Source organism: Oncorhynchus gorbuscha, linkage group LG18, assembly GCF_021184085.1.
Source record: "Oncorhynchus gorbuscha isolate QuinsamMale2020 ecotype Even-year linkage group LG18, OgorEven_v1.0, whole genome shotgun sequence".
Taxonomy (NCBI): Eukaryota; Metazoa; Chordata; class Actinopteri; order Salmoniformes; family Salmonidae; genus Oncorhynchus; species Oncorhynchus gorbuscha.
The window spans coordinates 9,841,168-9,862,657 of NC_060190.1; the positions used below are offsets into that span (position 1 = coordinate 9,841,168).

Here is a 21,490-nt window from a genome sequence, read left to right on the forward strand (position 1 = left end):
TGAGGGAGCGATGCTGTCTATATTGCGGCAAACCGGGCCATTTCCGTTCCACGTGTCCCGGGCTCCAGGGAAACGCTCTGTCCCGTACAGACCGGGGAGAACTGTAACGGGAAACATAACCTCCTCCCATCCGTCCAACTCCCGTTTGCTCATTCCAGTCACCCTTTCCTTGGACAACCACAAGCTTCACCTTCAAGCCTTGGTAGACTCTGGAGCCGCAGGTAACTTCATGGATGGTGTCTGGGCGAAGGAGAATGGCGTTCCCTCTGAACCTCTAAGTGACCCCATGAGGGTTACTACTTTGGATGGAAGCCCTTTGGGATCTGGACTTGTCACTCATGTCACTACCTCCTTGCAACTTTCAGTTTCACAACACCAGGAATTGATGAACTTTCATTTGATCTCCTGTTCCGAGTTCCCTCTCGTCCTTGGATACCCCTGGCTTCACAGCCATAACCCTCACATCGACTGGTCTGTGGGCACTATCAAGCAGTGGGGTCCTACGTGCCAAGCTACTTGTATTTTCCCGAATTCCCAGAGTTCTACTCCCGAGTCTTTAGAATCCATCGACCTGACCCGAGTTCCCGAGTGTTACCATGACCTCAAACTGGTATTTAGCAAACAGAGGGCCACCATGCTACCACCCCATAGACCTTATGATTGCCCCATCGAACTGTTTCCGGGCACTTGCCCTCGCAGGGGTCGGATCTTTTCCCTATCTCCACCCGAACGAGCTGCTATGGATACCTACATCAAGGACGCTCTGGAAGCAGGCCTCATGCGTCCATCCACCTCCCCGGCGGGAGCAGGGTTTTTCTTTGTGGCCAAGAAAGACGGTGGATTACGTCCTTGCATCGACTACCGGGGACTCAATGCCATAACTGTTACCCGCTACCCCTTATGGCCACAGCCTTCAAGCTGCTCCAGGAAGCAGTTGTTTTCACTAAGCTTGACCTGCGGAACGCATACCATCTTGTGCGGATCAGACCTGGTGATGAGTGGAAGACCGCTTTCAACACGCCTACTGGTCACTATGAATACTTGGTGATGCCCTTCGGCCTGACCAACGCCCCAGCGGTGTTCCAAGCACTCATAAACAATGTGCTTAGGGATATGCTTAACATATTTGTGTTCGTTTACTTGGATGACATCCTCATCTTTTCGAGCTCTCTTCAAAGAACACACTAAGCATGTCAGACAAGTACTCAAACGCCTCCTAGACAGCCATCTGTACGTTAACCCGGAAAAATGTGAATTCCATTCATCCCGAGTACAATTCCTGGGATTTGTAGTGGAACCCGGTCGAGTCCAAATGGACACCAGGAAGGTAGGGGCGGTAGCGGATTGGCCCACCCCCAAATCCGTTAAGGAAGTTCAGCGTTTCCTGGGCTTCACTAACTTTTACCGCAAGTTCATCAAGAACTTCAGCTTGGTGGCAGCCCCTCTCTCAGCTTTAACCAAGGGTGGCAATGCAAGGTTTTTGTGGGGAAGAGAAGCTGAGACGGCCTTCCAAGGACTCAAGCAGAGCGTCCTCTATGCTCCCATCCTGATACTACCGACTACGGATGAACCGTTTGTGGTGGAGGTAGACGCCTCAGAGGTTGGTGTTGAAGCTGTCCTGTCTCAGAGGGGTGAAGACAAGAAGCTTCATCCGTGCGCTTTCTTCTCACACTGGCTTACCCCGGCTGAGAGGAACTACGATGTGGGGGATCGTGAACTCCTAGCGGTTAAGATGGCATTGAAGGAATGGAGACACTGGCTCGAGGGGGCTTCTCACCCGTTTCAAGTGCTTACGGACCACAAAAATCTGGAGTATCCAGATTATCCAGCAGGCGAAGCGGTTGAACTCTAGACAAGCTAGATGGTCTCTTTTCTTCAATCGATTCCAGTTTATCCTCACCTATCGGCCCGGGTCGAAGAATCTCAAACCGGATGCCCTGTCCCGAGTCTACGCTCCTGCCATTCGAGATGACACGGACATGCCTGTCCTTCCTGCTGCTAAGATCGTGGCTCCGATCACGTGGCAAATTGAGGATACCGTGAGACGAGCTCAAGCTATTGAACCGGACCCGAAAGGAGGTCCTGCCAATCGGTTGTTTGTCCCCAAGGCAGTGAGGACTCAGGTCCTTCTGTGGGGGCACTCCTCTCGCCTCACCTGTCACCCGGGCGTAGGTCGCACCTTGGAGTTCATCCAGCGTAAGTTCTGGTGGCCTACCATAAGAGAAGACGTTGCCACTTTCGTCAATGCCTGCCCCGTGTGCTGCCAGGGCAAATCTTCTCACCTCCGCCCGCAAGGACTCCTTCACCCTTTACCTGTTCCCCACAGACCCTGGTCCCATATCTCGTTGGACTTCATTACTGGCCTTCCTCCATCCCATGGCAATACTACTATCCTAGTCATTATCGACAGGTTTTCAAAGGCGGCCAGGTTCGTCCCTCTGACTAAGTTACCTTCTGCCAAGGAAACGGCTGAGTTGGTAATTAATCATGTGTTCCAAGTCTTCGGCATTCCTCAAGATATGGTTTCTGACAGAGGTTCCCAGTTCGCCTCTAGGTTTTGGAAGGCCTTCTGCCAACTCATGGGGGCTTCTGCCAGTCTATCTTCAGGGTACCATCTGGAGTCCAACGGGCCAAACAGAGAGGATGAATCAAGAGCTGGAAACCACCCTCCGATGTATGACTCGTAACAACCCGTCCACATGGTCGTCCTTCATTGTTTGGGCCGAATACGCGCACAACACCTTGCGCTCCTCCTCCACTGGTATGTCCCCGCACGAGTGTCAGTTTGGCTATGCCCCTCTATTGTTCCCAGACCAGGAGGCAGAAGTCAGAGTGCCTTCAGCCTTGAAGTTCGTCAGAAGCTGTCGGCTTATGTGGAGGAAGACCCGTCTTAATCTTATGCGTTCCTCACAGATGTACCAACAACAAGCCAACAGACGTCGCCGTCCCGGGCCTACCCTGCGCCCCGGCCAGAGAGTCTGGCTCTCCACAAGAGACTTACCACTACGGGTGGAGTCTCGCAAGCTGTCCCAAAAATACATCGGTCCCTTTAAGGTTGCCAGGAGAGTTAACCCAGTTTCTTATCGCCTACACTTACCCAGATCCCTTAAGATTAATCCCACGTTTCACATTTCCTTATTAAAACCTGTTGTTTTTTCTCCCCTTGTCCTGGCAGACAGACCTCCCCCTCCGCCTCGTGTCATTGGTGGCCAGCCGGCTTATACCGTCCATCGGATACTGGATTCCCGCCGGGTGTAGCGGTCCTGGCAGTATCTGGTGGACTGGGAAGGCTATGGCCCGAGGAGCGCTCCTGGGTTCCCGCCAAAGACATACTGGACCCTGACCTCATTCGTCAGTTCAGGGCCCTCCACCCTGAGAGAGCTGGTAGTTATAGCCTCATGTTAGCTAGCAAGCTAACATTGAACCAAGTTGGATAACTTTAGCGACCTGCAAAATTGTGCATGGTGCATGATAGTATGGGTTGGCATTTTGGGTCTGAAAAAAAGACTCCACTACGCAATAACCATTTATTTCACAGTACCGTTTACACCTTCTGTAGTCTCTGTATCTGACAAGTAAACTTTGATTCTACTTAATATAGTTTGTTTACCAGAGACGGTCATGTGAAGGAGAACATGGCCTGCACCAAAGTCAGATTAGGATATAGACCAAGGATTAGACAGTGTGTTTTTTTACTACTACTTTTTGCTACTACTTTCACCACTTTCATTCTTCATCTTATCTTCCGTTGTTTACTACACTACCTTACTCACTGACCTGCCACACACAGTTTATGTACTGTAGGGTAGATTGAGGTTAGCCTGTGAATAGGCTTGCCAGCCATTGTCAGGATTTGGCCAGGGTTGTTCCGGTTTTTGGTCACTAGATGCCCCCATTGTGCCTTTTGACCTTTTGTTTTCCCTTGATCCCCATTATTATTTGCACCTGTGCCTCGTTTCCCCTGATTGTATTTAAACCCTTTGTTTTCCTCTGTTCTTTGCTCTGTGTTTGTATGTTAGCACCCAGCCCTAGTACTCTGAGAACTCTTGTTGATCCCGGTGGACTCTCTTGTGGAATTCTGTTTTTTGTTCTTGTTTGTTTGTTTTTGAGTATCTTTTGAGGCTTTTTGTGCTTTACCTTCCACCTTGTGGATTTACCTTTTTTGTCTTGGAGGAAATCATAATACTAATCATAATACTGTAATGTCTTCATAATACACATGGTACTAAACATAATACTATAATGTCTTCATAAAACACATGGTACTAATCATAATACTATAATGTCTTCATAATACACATGGTACTAAACATAATACTATAATGTCTTCATAAAACACATGGTACTAATCATAATACTATAATGTCTTCATAATACACATGGTACTAATCATAATACTAATGTCTTCATAATATACATGGTACTAATCATAAAATGTGGTCCTGTGTAGCTAATGTCTTCATAATACACATGACTGTACTAATCAAATAATATTTATATTTTATTTTTTATATTTAATACTAATGTCTTCATAATACACATGGTACTAATCATAATACTAATGTCTTCATAATACACATGGTACTAATCATAATACTGTAATGTCTTCATAATACACATGGTACTAAACATAATACTATAATGTCTTCATAAAACACATGGTACTAATCATAATACTATAATGTCTTCATAATATACATTATACTAATCATAATACATTTTAAAATGTAAAAATAAAAATAATACTATAATATCTTCATAAAACACATGGTACTAAACATAATACTATAATGTCTTCATAATACAGATGGTACTAATCATAATACTATAATGTCTTCATAATACACATGGTACCAATCATAATACTATAATGTCTTCATAATACACATGGTACTAGTCATCATAATACTATAATACCTTCATAATACACATGGTATTAGTCATCATAATACTATAATATCTTCATAATACACATGGTACTAGTCATCATAATACTATAATACCTTCATAATACACATGGTATTCGTCATCATAATACTATAATGTCTTCATAATACACATGGTATTAGTCATCATAATACTATTCTCCTTATAATACACAGTTATGATTCCACAAGAAAACAGGTATTGTGTCATACTATCCTCGCACAATGTGCCAATCAAAGCATAATGAAGCCATAAACAGAATCGCTGTGGCAACATAGGGCAAGCAGGATTCTAAGAATGCAGGGACAATGGAGCTTGCCAGGGTGTCTATCAGCAACTGAGACCCACAGCAAAGCAACATAACCTCCCCTCTCTCCTCTTCATTGAAGTGTGGGCTGGGTGTTAGCCTAGCAGTTAAGAAGTTCAGCCAGTAACCCAAGAGGTTGCTGGTTTGAATCCCCAAGCTGACTAGGTGAAATCTGTCGAAGCGCCCTTGAGCAAGGCACTTATCCCTAATTGCTCCTGTTAGTCGCTCTGTATAAGAGCGTCTGCTAAATGACAAAAAATAAAAAATACAAACTAATTTCCACGTGTCACCCCTAGCTCCCCAGGCTTGCTTTTCTACAAAACACAAATCCTCCAGAGATCCGGGACCAACACACAGACATGCACGAGCATGCACACATAGAATTGCACGAATGCACACACACACACACACTCTGGGCAGACTTAGCCTTATGATCGACCCACAGTCACTTCTTATTTCACAAGAGTAGCACCAGGAATAGAGGATTTGAATGTCTGCTTACAAATAAAGGAAATTGGGGGAATGAAAAAGTTGTATAAAATAAAGATTACACAAAATAAATACAGGATCTACATTTCGTATTTAGTTTCAAAAAAAAAAAAAAATGTTTTACCCCCTTTTTCTCCCCAATTTCATGGTATCCAATAACTCCCATACAGGCTCGGGAGAGATGAAGGTCGAAAGCCACGCGTCCTCCGAAACACAACCCAACCAAGCCACACTGCTTCTTAACACAGCATTCATCCAAGCCGGAAGCCAGCCGTACCAATGTGTTCGGAGGAAACACTGTGCACCTGGCGACCTGGTCAGCATGCACTGTGCTCGGCCCACCACAGGAGTCACTAGTGTGCGCTAGTGTGCGATGAGACAGGGATTATCCCGACCAGCCAAACCCTCCCTAACCCGGACAACGCTAGGCCGGACGACGCTAGGCCAATTGTGCGTCAACCCATGGATCTCCCGGTCACGGCCTGCTGCGACAGAGCCTGGGCTTGATCCCAGAGTCTCTGGTGGCACTGCTAGCACTGCAATGCAGTGCCTTAGACCACTGCACCTCCCGGGATGCGACAAACAACATTTTAACGATGTTTGCATAGGTTGTCTGAACGCACATATACAATGTGTATATCATGAGCAAATGGCGTTTTGGCTTCATGTACCAACAACTATGAAATTAATCAATGAATCACACTCACATTAATCAATCTAACAATATACTGAGGTGCCTCTATGGATCATACATTCATAATGTTTGTGTTATAGACAAGCAATTTGTGTTATAGACAAGCAATTTGTGTTATAGACAAGCAATATGTGTTATAGACAAGCAATTTGTGTTATAGACAAGCAATATGTGTTATAGACAAGTAATATGTGTTATAGACAAGCAATATGTGTTATAGACAAGCAATATGTGTTATAGACAAGCAATTTGTGTTATAGACAAGCAACTTGTGTTATAGACAAAAAAATGGTGTTATAGACAAGCAATTTGTGTTATAGACAAGCAATTTGTGTTATAGACAAGCAATATGTGTTATAGACAAGCAATATGTGTTATAGACAAGCAATATATGTTATAGACAAGCAACTTGTGTTATAGACAAGCAATTTGTGTTATATACAAGCAACTTGTGTTATAGACAAGCAATTTGTGTTATAGACAAGCAATTTCATTTACTGGAGGCTGGAGTTGCTAGTGTTTATGTGTGAATGACATACTGGTAATATAAGTTAGACTGAGGTTTACGAGGCTGAGGTTACTAAGTGTAAATGTGTAAACAACATATTGATAATATAAGTTAGACTGAGGTATACGAGGCTGAGGTTACTAAGTGTAAATGTGTAAACAACATATTGGTAATATAAGTTAGACTGAGGTATACGAGGCTGAGGTTACTAAGTGTAAATGTGTAAACAACATACTGGTAATATAAGCTAGACTGAGGTATACGAGGCTGAGGTTACTAAGTGTAAATGTGTGAATGACAGCTGCTATGACAGAGATACAGATCAAGTGCATAAAACCCAATACTATCCTCTTGGGTTTACAGGTAGGAAGAGAATACTGCCAGTGATACTGTAGCTATGGCTGCTCTACGGTTCTTCTAACTGGGCGCCATGGCAGCTCTTATGTTTGTGGTAACCTAGGCTACCTCGTCTGCTGCTAGGCAACGACATGACAATACCATTGATTTGCACTTAATAGATGCAAGGCCCGAGAGTTTTCAAGATAAAAATATTTTCAAGATAACAAAAGGAAAACGAATGGAAAGAAGAGAACTATTCCTGTGCGCAATTCCACACAAAATATATACAAAATGTACTATCAACACAAGCTAAATGTACCGACATTGCAAGCTCCATTCTCAAATAGCCTTTCCCTCTGCTTCAACCGAGACTGTGTCAGCTGAATAATTTAAACACCATCATCATGGTGTCATGACGGCCTGAGAGTGCAAGGTGAGCTGTCCAACTTAATAAAGACCTCACGTCAGGACTCTCGTCTCGCTAAGTCGCTCACCTGAGCTCACCCATGTTGCCACATTTCCCCAGAGAACAGTGTTACGCAGCTGCAATAAGTAATAACCATTTTCAATTCGATATGACAATATAATGACTCTATGCTCCTCCGCAGGAGATTTGTAGTGCTTTGTGGAGGAGCCTGGTGAGAGTATATTGATTGCAAGCAGGATGCTATTTTTACTGACGCACAAATGCACGCATGCACACACACACAAACACACACACAAACACAAAGTTGTTATGTGCCGCCTCGAAGGTGACCTGTCAAGTCAAGAGGAATATGACGACAACAGGGGTATGTGCATTGTCACAAAGTGTATATGTGTGTGTGTGTGACACTATGTGTGTGTTGACTTACGTTAACCCAGTCTGGATCCACAGGGAGGGAGACACTGGTGGCACGATCACTATACGGTCACCAACCACCAATGCCACTTGACCCCCTAGACATATGTTCCTGTCACACCATGGCAAGAGGCCATGATTAAACACACTGGGCACTACTCTGTTAGTAGACCCTGTCTTACTGCTCTCTCTCTATTCCTACTTGTTTCATTCATATTTATGAATTAATTCTTTCTCTCTCTCTCTCTCTCTCTCTCTCTCTCTCTCTCTCTCTCTCTCTCTCTCTCTCTCTCTCTCTCTCTCTCTCTCTCTCTCTCTCTCTCTCTCTCTCTCTCTCTCTCTCTCTCTCTCTCTCTCTCTCTCTCTCTCTCTCTCTCTCTCTCTCTCTCTCTCTCTCTCTCTCTCTCTCTGTGTGTGTGTCTCCCTCTGTGTGTGTCTCCCTCTGTGTGTGTCTCCCTCTGTGTGTGTCTCCTTCCATTGACTTGATACAGACGATATGTGTAATACGACTTTAGCCGTTAATCATGAACAGCCTCTTGGCCTCTGCATGATGAGTGATCTGTGTGCATTTCTTCAGTCCCATGACTATATCCAAATTAAATTTTATGTTCGCAGGACAAGGTGAGATACGGAACATTGATAAGACATTCACACCAATCAGCAGCTCGTATTTGGAGACTGAGCTTCCAATAGAGGATAACATTCTCTCACACACACACACACACACACACACACACACACACACACACACACACACACACACACACACACACACACACACACACACACACACACACACACACACACACACACACACACACACACACACACACACACACACACACACACACACACACACACACACACACACACACACACACACACACACACACACACACATTGATTTCTCATCTCAACTCAACTCTTCAGTATCTCTCTCCCTCTCTTCCTATCCACAGTGGCAGTTCTATTTTAAAGAATGTACTAACTTACACTCAAAGTCTAGGGCCACTCAAACCTCATTAAAAACACAGTGACACACACACAGACGCACGCACGCACACACGATCAAGGGTGAAAGGCTGGCCCACTTTGAGTCGATAAAGAGCCTCAACAAGTGCTCCCAACACATTCAGCAGAGAACTCCATTACACAATCAAGCCCCAACACAACACTGTCCTGATGTGTTCTGCTACAGAACTGACTTTACTGCTTTTTCACCACTTCACACTTTAGCCTATACACAGAAACTCCTTCACTTAAAATCGTACAGAAAGTTAGATTTCAGCTAACGCCTTTCATATAGATACAGCAAGAGCAGTGTAAAACCAAGAAACTAGGCCTTTGACCTTGATCCTACAGTGAGAAGTCACACACACACACACACACACATACATTCTGCTGTCCTGTCCTGTTGTATCAGGCACTACTGTGTCCTTATCCACCTAATTGGATTCATCAATGGGCTTTAATTAGACCTGACTCCTGGGAGGCTGTGCGGGACTTGATGTCCGTATGGTGGAGGTAAGCCACTCCACAGCTACAGGTCCAGACAACGAAGTCAACATGTGTTATCTAGACAAGGCCTTTAGTAACCTGATCCAATGCATTGCAGCAGCACTGTGTTTTTATTCAACTGTATATTGAGGCGTCAGGTAGCCAAGTGGTTGGAGAGTTGGGGCAAATCTGTCGTTCAGCCCCTGAACAAGGCAGTACATAAGAATTGGTTATTAACTGACTTGCCAAGTTAAATAAAGGTTAAATTAAAAAATGTAATGGTATTTATTATATTACTTGGGTGGATGTGATTGTATGTGTTATTAGATGTGTTCTGACCTACATGTGTGACAACCCATAGACTTGAATAATAGGACATATAACGTACGCTCAATGATAAACGATGCAGTGTTTTCTGAATTACAGCCTTGCAGAAATGGACTTGTTTCCCCTTGCACTGAAGGGTCCCAGTGCAATGAATACATGTCATGTTTATAGTTAAAATACCATTTCATAGGCCCACGGAATCCTTTAAAATGTTGTTCTTTAGAGACATTGACTGTAATTCTGGGACTTGGCAATAAGGCTGTGCAGAGGATGAGCTAAGCTGTGATAGCCCACATACAGTAAACACAAATTGATTTATTGATTGGCCCACTAACAGCACAGCTGGATATGACTGACTTCCCCCAGTGCACAGAGTGGGGGAACCCCCACACCAATGTGAGACAACTGAAATATACTGGGGGGGGGGGGGGGGGGGGGGGGGGGGGGGTAGGGGGGGGGTGGCGCAACTTTCTTACAAACTGCGTCTGCAGTTACCATCATCAACAGAAGGCGACTGAGGAAGTACGCAAACGATGGTATCAACGTGGAAACGGACAAGGGATGATAGACGAATAATGACATCAGCAGGTTTTCCTATAAATTGCTATAAATGATTTAACTGCAATTAATACAAAATGTATCAAATCGACCTAAAGGAAACGCTTTAATGTTTGTATTTCTACTATAACACTGATCAAAGGGAAATATATATATACTGGGGAATAGCCTTCTGTAGCGCTAGCAAATGTATGCAAATGTCTAGAATGAACTGTCTCTGGTGTGACATCTGTGTGACATCAGAATTTGGGTAGCCTACCTGACACACACGTAACGTTATTTTACGCGACAGGAATTGCACTCTCCAACTATTCTCCATTGCATTGCAAATTGAACGAAACTATAACCTACAGTGTGTACAGTATAAGCAATGGTGACGTGATCTATGAGTGTATCTAAATGTTATGTTTTCTTACCGTACAAGGCATTTCGCGTTATCTGGCCTCCCATGACTACAATTCCAGTCGGCAGCCCTTATATCCCAGCTCTCAATATTCAAACACTTGCGGTGTTGATGCACAATCCAACGCCGACAACATGATTGGAGGCTACATCCAGAGCGGTCGTTCTTTCTCCCGATTGGAATATAAACACAGTGCACTCCAGGTCCCCTAAGCACCAAGCAGAGCGGTAGTGAAGGCTGCTCCTCCATTCACTGTGCGCCCTCAGTGCCTTGAGCCCCACTCACACACAGACATTTACATAAAAGGTGGAGTCAAGACAAAGCGTCATTAACGCACTCGCTGCCAGTTTCCAACAATCATAAAGGATACGAGTAACATGGACACTTGGACAATTTCAGGGTAGGCTTTACCCTATAATAGAATATAATAAAATACAATCGAACGTTGTGTTTCCTTCTGGAGAGAATTTGTCTTGCAAATCATTTTAAAGCACTGTCAATCTAAAACGAAGATGTGCATAGTATACAATGGAGAGTGTGGACATAGCCAGACTACGTGAGACCTATAGGCTATGCTGGAGCTCTCGTTCTATGGGCTTATCTCTCACAGTGTCCTCCCCTCTCTCTCATGAGTAACCACACTATGTTTGGGTCCAGAGTGGGGCAGAGGAACCAAGTGGTCACATTCTTTACCCTCAGCACTCTGCCTTTCACCTCAAGTGAGTCCCTTCTTCTTCCTGGTGTGCCTCGGGGCCCCTCTGCCCCTGGCAGACAGCCTGGGTGACCCCTCAAGAGTCACGCCTCTGACTTAAGCTGTCGTCACGTATCCACGGTGACATCGGAGCCCCTCCGCCTCGGAGTAGTTTACATTAGCCTCAAGGATGCTCGCTGCTTAGATATCTCTTAAGGGTGATAATGGCTTTGTGAATGACAGATGTAAGTGATATTGGCAAAAAGGGTGAATGAAAAGGCTTCTATCGGGGGTTGGGGTGGGTGGTGGGGGATCTTGGGAAGGCAACCAATGTTAAGAATAGTTGAACGCATATAGGCCTACTATCTTGACCTTCTGTGTTGTATAATGAATGAAAAATATCCCTCCAATCAATCATTCATGATTGACACGTGCCACCGCTATTGCAATTGACTGAAAAAAGAAGGATTAGCGAACCAACCTTATAGAGCCTATTAAATAACTAGTGTATTCTAATTCCTAATTCTATGGAGCCAGCACTGTTCAAAATAAGACATTTCGATCTATGCTGGGGAATTCTATTCATTTTACCCAGTGACACATGGCATTGTTGTGTGAGGGTGATGTCATAAAGGTTCCCTTTGGAGTATTCAGAGGAGAGTGATGAAAACAACTGGTTAGCTAAGCCCTTCTTGTTTGAGTTGAAAACATTACCATTGAATCATGCTGACAATAATATTTACCATTTCCCTCTGTAACGATTACGGCTACGTAACCATAACAAACACTTGAGGCGAGATGGTGACTTCAATCTCAACTAAATCAGGGCCGCAAACCGAAGGTTCGTTTTTGTAGATCATACTCACACATGGTGTGCACATTTTGAACATAAATGCATGGAGTCCTAATTAAATGGGTGGAATGAATTGGAGGGGAGTTTTCATTGGCCTGGATGCTCCCACAGGACCACCGGGCCGAAATAAGTAAGAATGGGGGTGTGTGTGTGAGTGAATGAGGAAAGCTGGTGTAGTCTGACAGGGCTCAGTTTCAACTGTTTGTCATGTCACCAATTGAGGTCGCGCTAGTTCCTAGGGTGATCATGCCAAGCTTGACCAAAAACCAGGTCCAATGAACGGACTCGGACCGACTTCCTGCTGGCTTTCCCTTGTAGGCCGTCATGTCTTCTTAAAGATAGATGCTAAATGTAGCCTAATAACAGTTCAACACCGGTTCAACACTTCCTTCAATTTCCTGACATTCATGAAGACATGCTCGGCGAAAACACTTCTGTCCATTGTCTTCCTGTTTTTAAGGACAAGACCTCCATGCGTGCCATTCTAACCTTTTAAAAGATCCACTTTGACCATGGCCCTCAGTCCTATATCTGTTACATGACTAAGTCTGTAAAGTTGGGTTCTTTGTGAATCCAGGTGTATCCTTACATGACTCACTAAAATAAATAAAAGTGGTCTGGTTCTGGGATGTTGATCTACAGGCACTGTCACGGCAGATTTCCACTTCCTCTGAAGAGGTGAAACAAGGATTGGACCAATACGCAGCGTGGTAGATGTCCATGGTTTTTAATAAGAAAAACTCAACATGAACACAAAAACAATAACTGTGAACTAATGGAAACAGTCCCGTGTGGCACTGACACAGGAAACAATTACCCAAACAAATACCCAAAGAATATGGCTGCCTAAATATGGTTGCCAATCAGAGACAACGATAGACAGCTGCCTCTAATTGAGAACCAATCTAGGCAACCATAGACATACAATTTACCTAGACAGGGTACAGCCCCATAAACATACAAACCCCTAGACAAGACAAAACACATAAAACCTCCATGTCACATGCTGACCTAACCAAAATAATAAAGAAAACAAAGATAACTATGTCCAGGGCGTGACAGGCACTCTCATGACAGGCACCCCCCCACACACACACACCACACACACAAGCACACTCACTCCAACAGAAACCCACTTTTGTTTTAGTGTCTTTGGGAAAGCTTTATGCTCCTTATTGTCTTGACTCAGAGGGTAAGCCCTGACAGCCCTGGCTCGTTCCATTATTAAGTACACCAGCTGTCCGGGTCTGTCCTATCCCACAACATATTTTTGGGCTACGTCCTGTTTAGCCTCAGCAGTGATTGCCAAACACACACACACACACACACACGTGCACACACACACACACACACACACACACACACACACACACACACACACACACACACACACACACACACACACACACACACACACACACACACACACACACACACACACACACACACACACACACACACACACACACACACACACACACACACACACACACACACACAGAGTTTAGGATTTATGACTACTCCATTGTGTGTTTGTTATCTGTGGTTGCACCAGACTACAGGCGGTGAGAATTGTATGTCCATAGTAATGGGAATATGGGTTGAGAATATTGGCTTCAGTATATCTGTCATTCTCAAATAAAATAAAAAGAAACATAGAATCATTAATAGGTCTTTTTGTTGATTGGTTTGATTGGTTTCTGCCTTTGTTAATTATCTAAAAGATATTGAGGTTGTGTCTCAGGTCAATGTGATTGACTGTGCCTAGTGATTTGTTTAAAATGGATACTTCCTATGGGAAATTAGCCTTAGTGTAGACAAAGATGCAAGCACGCACGCACGTGCACACACACCCACACCACACACACACACTACCTAAAGGGGAACATGCACAGTGTTAAGTTACAGAATGTCAGTTGATCATTAACTGTCTGCTTCCTAGTTATGCTACAAGAACAAACACGTTTGTTGGCTTCTGGCAGTTTGGTTGTTTGCAAATCAAATGTCCCACATCTGCTACCGGTGAAAAGGTTAAGTCGCTCTGGATAAGAGCGTCTGCTAAATGATTTAAATGTAAATGTAAAATGTAAATGTTCAAACAAATAAAGATATGAGGGTATCTGTGGGAATTGATTGGAGATGTTTGACTGATGATTTTAATTTCCAATACAAGGATCAGGCCTCATCGCTGTGCTAAAGTGTCTGATTCAGTTGATGACGTTATCTGGTATATTACAATAAGGGGACATCAACCCTGTGGGAGGTATCTGTACCTTGATTAGTCGATCAGTCGATTCTGTTACCAGTCTGTACCAAATCTAGAACAGTTTGATAGATCAAGAACAGACGGTCCTTTATGATGTCAAACTATAGCTGAACAAACAAGAGCACATCATTTTAATGGCACCTGGAAACCAGTCGGACATGTTTCCAAGAAAAACGTAGCATTCTGCTGCAGCCTGGGTTATTATATTAGCATAATCCTGCCCTCCACATACAGACACACATCTTCTCCCACCTCCTGACCTAACACACACACACGCACGCACGCACGCACGCACGCACGCACGCACACACACACACACACACACACACACACACACACACACACACACACACACACACACACACACACACACAGAACAGGGTCTGCCACCTATCCCTGAGTGCCTGGTGAAATGGAATAGGACAGCAGATGCTTAAGGGGGAACGTTGGACCTGGTCTCCTGCGGACCGTATTGTCTGACTCTGAGAGGGCCGTGTGACGCGTGTGGTGCCTTTTCAGAGCCAGCCTCCAGCGTCCAATCACTGGACCATGTGCAACATATTACTAGGTTACACTACAACATTATATGATCTGAGAACGAGGGGATGAGAGAAAGAGAGAAGAATGGAATGGCTATCAAGTAAACATTATGTCACTATGTACGGAACATTCAAAATTATTATATTGTAGCAAAACCATATGGTAATATATAAACGCAATTTAATATTTTACAACATCATATGATCTGAAAGATACAGGTAACCAACATGAAGTGTCTTAATAGGGCGTTGGCCACCACAGTCTGCCAGAACAGTTTCAATGCGCCTTGGCATAGATTCTGCAAGTGTCTGGAACTCTATTGGAAATGCGACACCATTCTTCCACAAGACATTCCATTCCATTATTTGGTGTTTTTTTTCACACACACACACACACACACACACACACACACACACACACACACACACACACACACACACACACACACACACACACACACACACACACACACACACACACACACACACACACACACACACACACACACACACACACACACACACACACACACACACCCTATGCCCCTTTGAGACCCCTCTTTCAATGTCACTGAGATCTCTTCTTCTAGCCATGGTAGCCAGAAATAATGGGAAACTGGGCATTTTTATACATGACCCTAAGCATGATGGGATGTTAATTGCTTATTTAACTCAGGAACCACACCTGTGTGGAAGCACCTGCTTTCAATAGACTTTGTATCCCTCATTTACTGAAGTGTTTCCTTTATTCTGGCAGTTACCTGTACATCGCCTAATTTGACTCAGACATCAAGTCGGCAATGATAGTAATCATGTAAGGATAACCAAGACAACTCAATAAGATAGCAGCACAAATTATAGCCAGTGTATACGTAAGAGTTAAACACATTATCTTGGGAATAATAGACGACGCAGGGAAAGCACACATTTACTGTAGATTTTTCAAATTTATAAGCAAATTCATACTTTCTCATCTTTTGGTTGCTTTTTGGTTGCCAGAAACACATCCCAGTCGTTCGATCAGGGGGAAACCATATTATCCTCCTTGCATGATTTCTGTCTCGTCCAGAAAATCGATGGGGCTCAGAGGTAATAGCACAGTGTCTTAGAGTTCAATCAGTACAGCATGTGGTATATCCCACCATAATACAATCAACCCTAAACCCTCGTCTTGTCAGTGTATATTACACCACTATCCAACATGCCCGAGAGGGCGGACGACTCCGTGACATTTATTGGCGAAGGTGAAAGTTTGAGCCGATTACGTGTCTTGTGTAACATAGTTGTCATCGGGACTGAGGCAAGGGAAGTGGAGAGGTGATAATAAGATCTGTCAGTCTTCTTTAATATCGTGCGGAGTCGCCAGGCGGATTATTGTTAAGAAACGGAGTATTCTCTCCGGCAATGCAACAGAGAATGTCACTTCCAGCCTATGGGGCTACAGTGAAATGTGTTGGTGTGGAGGGATATCTCAAAGTATGTTACGGAAACAGTATGCGGGTTTTAGTGGACAGAATGACTTTGGGACATAACTTGTTTCTCCGTAATATAGTACAGTACCCATTCTAAGGTCCAAGGTTCAGTCATGTGTGACTGTTTCAAACGTATTAAAGTAACTTGTTTAATCGAATCAACTGAATTACTGAAATTCTTGATTGACACATATTAGTATCAAAACCGTGTCAAAACACACGTTTGAGGTTATCTGTTGCAGGAACCTAGTATTGTAGAGACTAAAACCACAAAGGCCCTACATCGTCCTCTTTCCTTTACCCACTAGGCCTACACTGGATACATGTGGCTGTAATTCCTCACCAAATATACCAAGACGGCTTTAAATTGCAGTTCCGATCATAATAGAGTGTTTATTGTTCGTTACAATAGTGTAATACAGAACAGCTGTTCCAACCAGGAAACATATTTTCATACATTTGCTTGAATGGATGACATTTTCCATTAATCAGTGAACGCGCTGAATTAGCGGTTTTGAAATCCCCGTTCGTTGAATCAGCGTATCTGTGTCGGGTGGGTGGGGGGGGGGGGGGGGTTGTATGTGTGTGTGTGTTGAATCGGTGTGTATACTTCTCTTAACTTTGGCTGGTGGATGGCGATGCGAGTTGGCCCTCTGTGTGATTGTGACTGCACCTCCTCATTTGGCCTCTCCTTCTTCCTCCTCATCCTCCTCCTCCTCTCCTTTATCACTCTATCTATCTCTATTACTAATCTCTCCCCTGTTTTGATCCCCTCCTTCATCCACGCTTCGGATCGTCATTGAAACTGATTTGATCTGAGACCAGATGAACAGGAAGGGAAACGATGTGACTGCCTTGTGAAAGCCAACAATGGCATTTGTCCCATAGAGAGGATTGCCTTGGATGCAACAACAAGCAACAGCATCCAGTCACTGTTTCTAATAGTTATTTAAGAAATGGGGCATTAGAAATGGGGCATTTCTTCAGGGTATGGTTCTATTCCCAGTGCACTAATTGGTAGGAGCTGATGTGTGTATCAGGTCTTCGATGCCGGATGCACACAAACACACATGGAGACATCTCATCCCTGTCTGTCTGTCTGTCTGTCTGTCTGTCTGTCTGTCTGTCTGTCTGTCTGTCTGTCTGTCTGTCTGTCTGTCTGTCTGTCTGTCTGTCTGTCTGTCTGTCTGTCTGTCTGTCTGTCTCTCTCTCTCTCTCTCTCTCTCTCTCTCTCTCTCTCTCTCTCTGTCTCTCTCTGTCTCTCTCTCTCTCTCTCTCTCTCTGCCTCTCTCTCTCTGCCTCTCTCTCTCTGCCTCTGCCTCTCTCTGCTCTCTCTCTCTCTCCTCTCTCTCTCTCTCTCTCTCTCTCTCTCTCTCTCTCTCTCTCTCTCTCTCTCTCTCTCTCTCTCTCTCTCTCTCCTCTCTCTCTCTCTCTCTCTCTCTCTCTCTCTCTCTCTCTCTCTGTCTCTCTCTCTCTCTCTCTCTCTCTCTCTCTCTCTCTCTCTCTCTCTCTCTCTCTCTCTCTCTGCCTCTCTCTCTCTGCCTCTCTCTCTCTCTCTCTCTCTCTCTCTCTCTCTCTCTCTCTCTCTCTCTGCCTCTCTCTCTCTCTCTCTCTCTCTCTCTCTCTCTCTCTCTCTCTCTCTCTCTCTCTCTCTCTGTCTCTCTCTCTCTCTCTCTCTCTCTCTCTCTCTCTCTCTCTCTCTCTCTCTCTCTCTCTCTCTCTCTGCCTGAGGGAAGGAGGGAAGAACATGAGAGAGAGAGAAGGAGTCACCATAAACGAGTGGAAGCGGCCTCTCTCTCTCTCTCTCTCTCTCTCTCTCTCTCTCTCTCTCTCTCTCTCTCTCTCTCTCTCTCTCTCTCTCTGCCTGAGGGAAGGAGGGAAGAACATGAGAGAGAGAGAAGGAGTCACCATAAACGAGTGGAAGCGGCCTCTCTCTCTCTCTCTCTCTCTCTCTCTCTCTCTCTCTCTCTCTCTCTGCCTGAGGGAAGGAGGGAAGAACATGAGAGAGAGAGAAGGAGTCACCATAAACGAGTGGAAGCGGCTCTCTCTCTCTCTCTCTCTCTCTCTCTCTCTCTCTCTCTCTCTCTCTCTCTGCCTGAGGGAAGGAGGGAAGAACATGAGAGAGAGAGAAGGAGTCACCATAAACGAGTGGAAGCGGCCTCTCTCTCTCTCTCTCTCTCTCTCTCTGCCTCTCTCTCTCTCTCTCTCTCTCTCTCTCTCTCTCTCTCTCTCTCTCTCTCTCTCTCTCTCTCTCTCTCTCTCTCTCTCTCTCTCTCTGCCTGAGGGAAGGAGGGAAGAACATGAGAGAGAGAGAAGGAGTCACCATAAACGAGTGGAAGCGGCCTCTCACTTAAGGGCAGAGAAGACGGTCTCAAAGTGTCATGAGGACTTGGGGGTGATTCAGGAGGGTACTCCCATGTGCTGTTGTCCTGTTTTGATGTCAATCAGTCACTTTTTCAAGGACGGAGTCGGATTGAAAAGTGTGTGTGTAACGTGCGTGGCGGGGGGGGTAAATGTGTGTTTGTTGGTGTGTGGCTGAGTTTGTGTATGTGTGTATGTGTTGATTCTACAGACTAAAATACAACCTATCTGTACACTCCACAGTTGAGACAGAGTGAGTATCTGGGAACTGTATGACAACTGAAAACTGACTGCATTTCTACTTTCCCCTAAAATGATCCCTCTCAGCAGGAGAGGGTTAGAAGGGGGCTTGTTCTGTCATAAAAGTGGTGTAATCTAGAAATGCAACCGCCACAGTGTGTGTGTGTGTGTGTGTGTGTGTGTGTGTGTGTGTGTGTGTGTGTGTGTGTGTGTGTGTGTGTGTGTGTGTGTGTGTGTGTGTGTGTGTGTGTGTGTGTGTGTGTGTGTGTGTGTGTGTGTGTGTGTGTGGGATTACATCAGAGCTGACTTTAATCACCCTGGGACAGGGCGGTCAGAGGGATAACAGGGTCGCAGCAGAACAGCCACTACAGTCAGACACTTCCCACTGCAATAGAGAACCATGGGAAAAGTCCCATATAGGATCTAATAAGGAAGAGTGAACGGGCCAGATAGGACCTGTACGACACAGAATGCTGTAGCTATTAGGGAGCCCAGGTTTAGTCTTCAATGGGAGCAATGGGGGCCACTTAGGGGTTGGGATGGGGAGAGGGGGGTGATATTGTTCTCTAGGGGTAAAGGGCATTCGGGCTTACTTTCTAATTCTCTCCTTATTTCTCTCTCTCGCTGCCTCTCTCTCTCTCTCTCTCTCTCTCTCTCTCTCTCTCTCTCTCTCTCTCTCTCTCTCTCTCTCTCTCTCTCTCTCACCACTGAGCACCGTGCTGCAGTGTTTCCGATAATCTGCTGTGGCCCATGTGAGCAGTGGATTACATATTTATTCAGGGAGTTTTCATCCCGGCTCTACTGCCAGCTGTCACCCACAGCATGGCCATGGGAGAGTTACAGTAGTGTGTGTGTGTGTGAGAGAGAGAGATAGAGAGAGAGAGAGAGGTATTTAGCATGCCGGCCAGGCTTAAAGAGACTTATGGTGACACTGAGGGGTGTTTCACTGCGAGAAAGAAGATCTCGATAGATCAGTCTAGTTATACAGTATATTTTACCAATCAATGAATTACATTTATATTCTTTTCACATGTCAACAAACATTTCTGTTATAGAGACTCAATACTTACAGCTGACCAATGGAGTGAATGTTTGGTACCATTTGACCAGTCAAGTGTTGACATAATCCATAAATCTATGTTGTCTGTTTACGTACTAGTGTTGATTTCATTTCTATGTTGACCGTAGACTAACTCTATGACTGTGTTTGTGTGTGACAGCTCTCGCTACGGTCACGCATTGGTCTACTCTCCCCTAAGGCTGGGGATATGTGGAAGTGAAAGAGAGAGGAGAGAGGGAGAGAGAGAGAGAGAGAGAGAGAGAGAGAGAGAGAGAGAGAGAGAGAGAGAGAGAGAGAGAGAGAGATTTTAGACTCACTCACACAGGGGACTGTATGTTTTTGACCACAACACTGCCATCCACCCCCGAGGCAAGACTGCCTCTCTGGTTGTTGGTAAGCAACCGACAACATGCAAGTCTTTCTGTTTTTAGCTTTGATGTAGCCTTACAAGAGTACACACACACACACACACACGCACGCACGCACGCAGGCACGCACGCACGCACGCACGCACGCACGCACGCACGCACGCACGCACGCACGCACGCACGCACGCACACACACACACACACACACACACACACACACACACACACACACACACACACACACAACCCTCGTGTAAGGTGCCTCTGCAGACTGATCAAGCGAACGAATTACACAACAACAAAAAAGCAGCTTATGTCCTACACTGAACCCATCCACCCCATAGTGTTGCTAAAAAACAAAACACATCATTAAAATCATGCCGTCAATTGTTTCAATGTTCTTTCCTGTAAACCAAACAAACTTGTGGTCTGGGTAAAATACATATTATGACCAATATGGCTTCATGCTGTTCTCATCTGCATGACCTGTTCTGGGCACATTGTGCAGAGCCTGGTCGATGACACACGGCATGTGTTTGATCATTGAGCCGTTTATGCAATGCCTGACTACATGTGGATGAATAAATGAATAATGCATTCTATTCGTGCAGAGAGAGTGAGAGAGAGAGAGAGAGAGAGAGAGAGAGCGAGGGGGAGGGAGAAAGAGAGAGGGAGTGAGAGACAAAGAGACAGACAGAGAGAGAGAGAGAGAGAGAGAGAGAGAGAGAGAGAGAGAGAGAGAGAGAGAGAG

At 44.9% G+C, this 21,490-nt stretch overlaps 1 protein-coding gene across 1 annotated transcript in view; it reads right to left on the reverse strand.

Moving 5' to 3' along the window:
• The window catches only part of LOC124003759 (E3 ubiquitin-protein ligase NEURL1-like), a 70,781-nt gene extending 59,628 nt beyond the window's left edge, over positions 1 to 11,153 (reverse strand). The window contains 1 exon segment of the mRNA XM_046312311.1: positions 10,903 to 11,153. Within this exon segment, the coding sequence (XP_046168267.1) occupies positions 10,903 to 10,936 (34 nt within the window). The 5' untranslated portion in view covers positions 10,937 to 11,153.
• Positions 11,154 to 21,490: the final 10,337 nt, after the last annotated feature.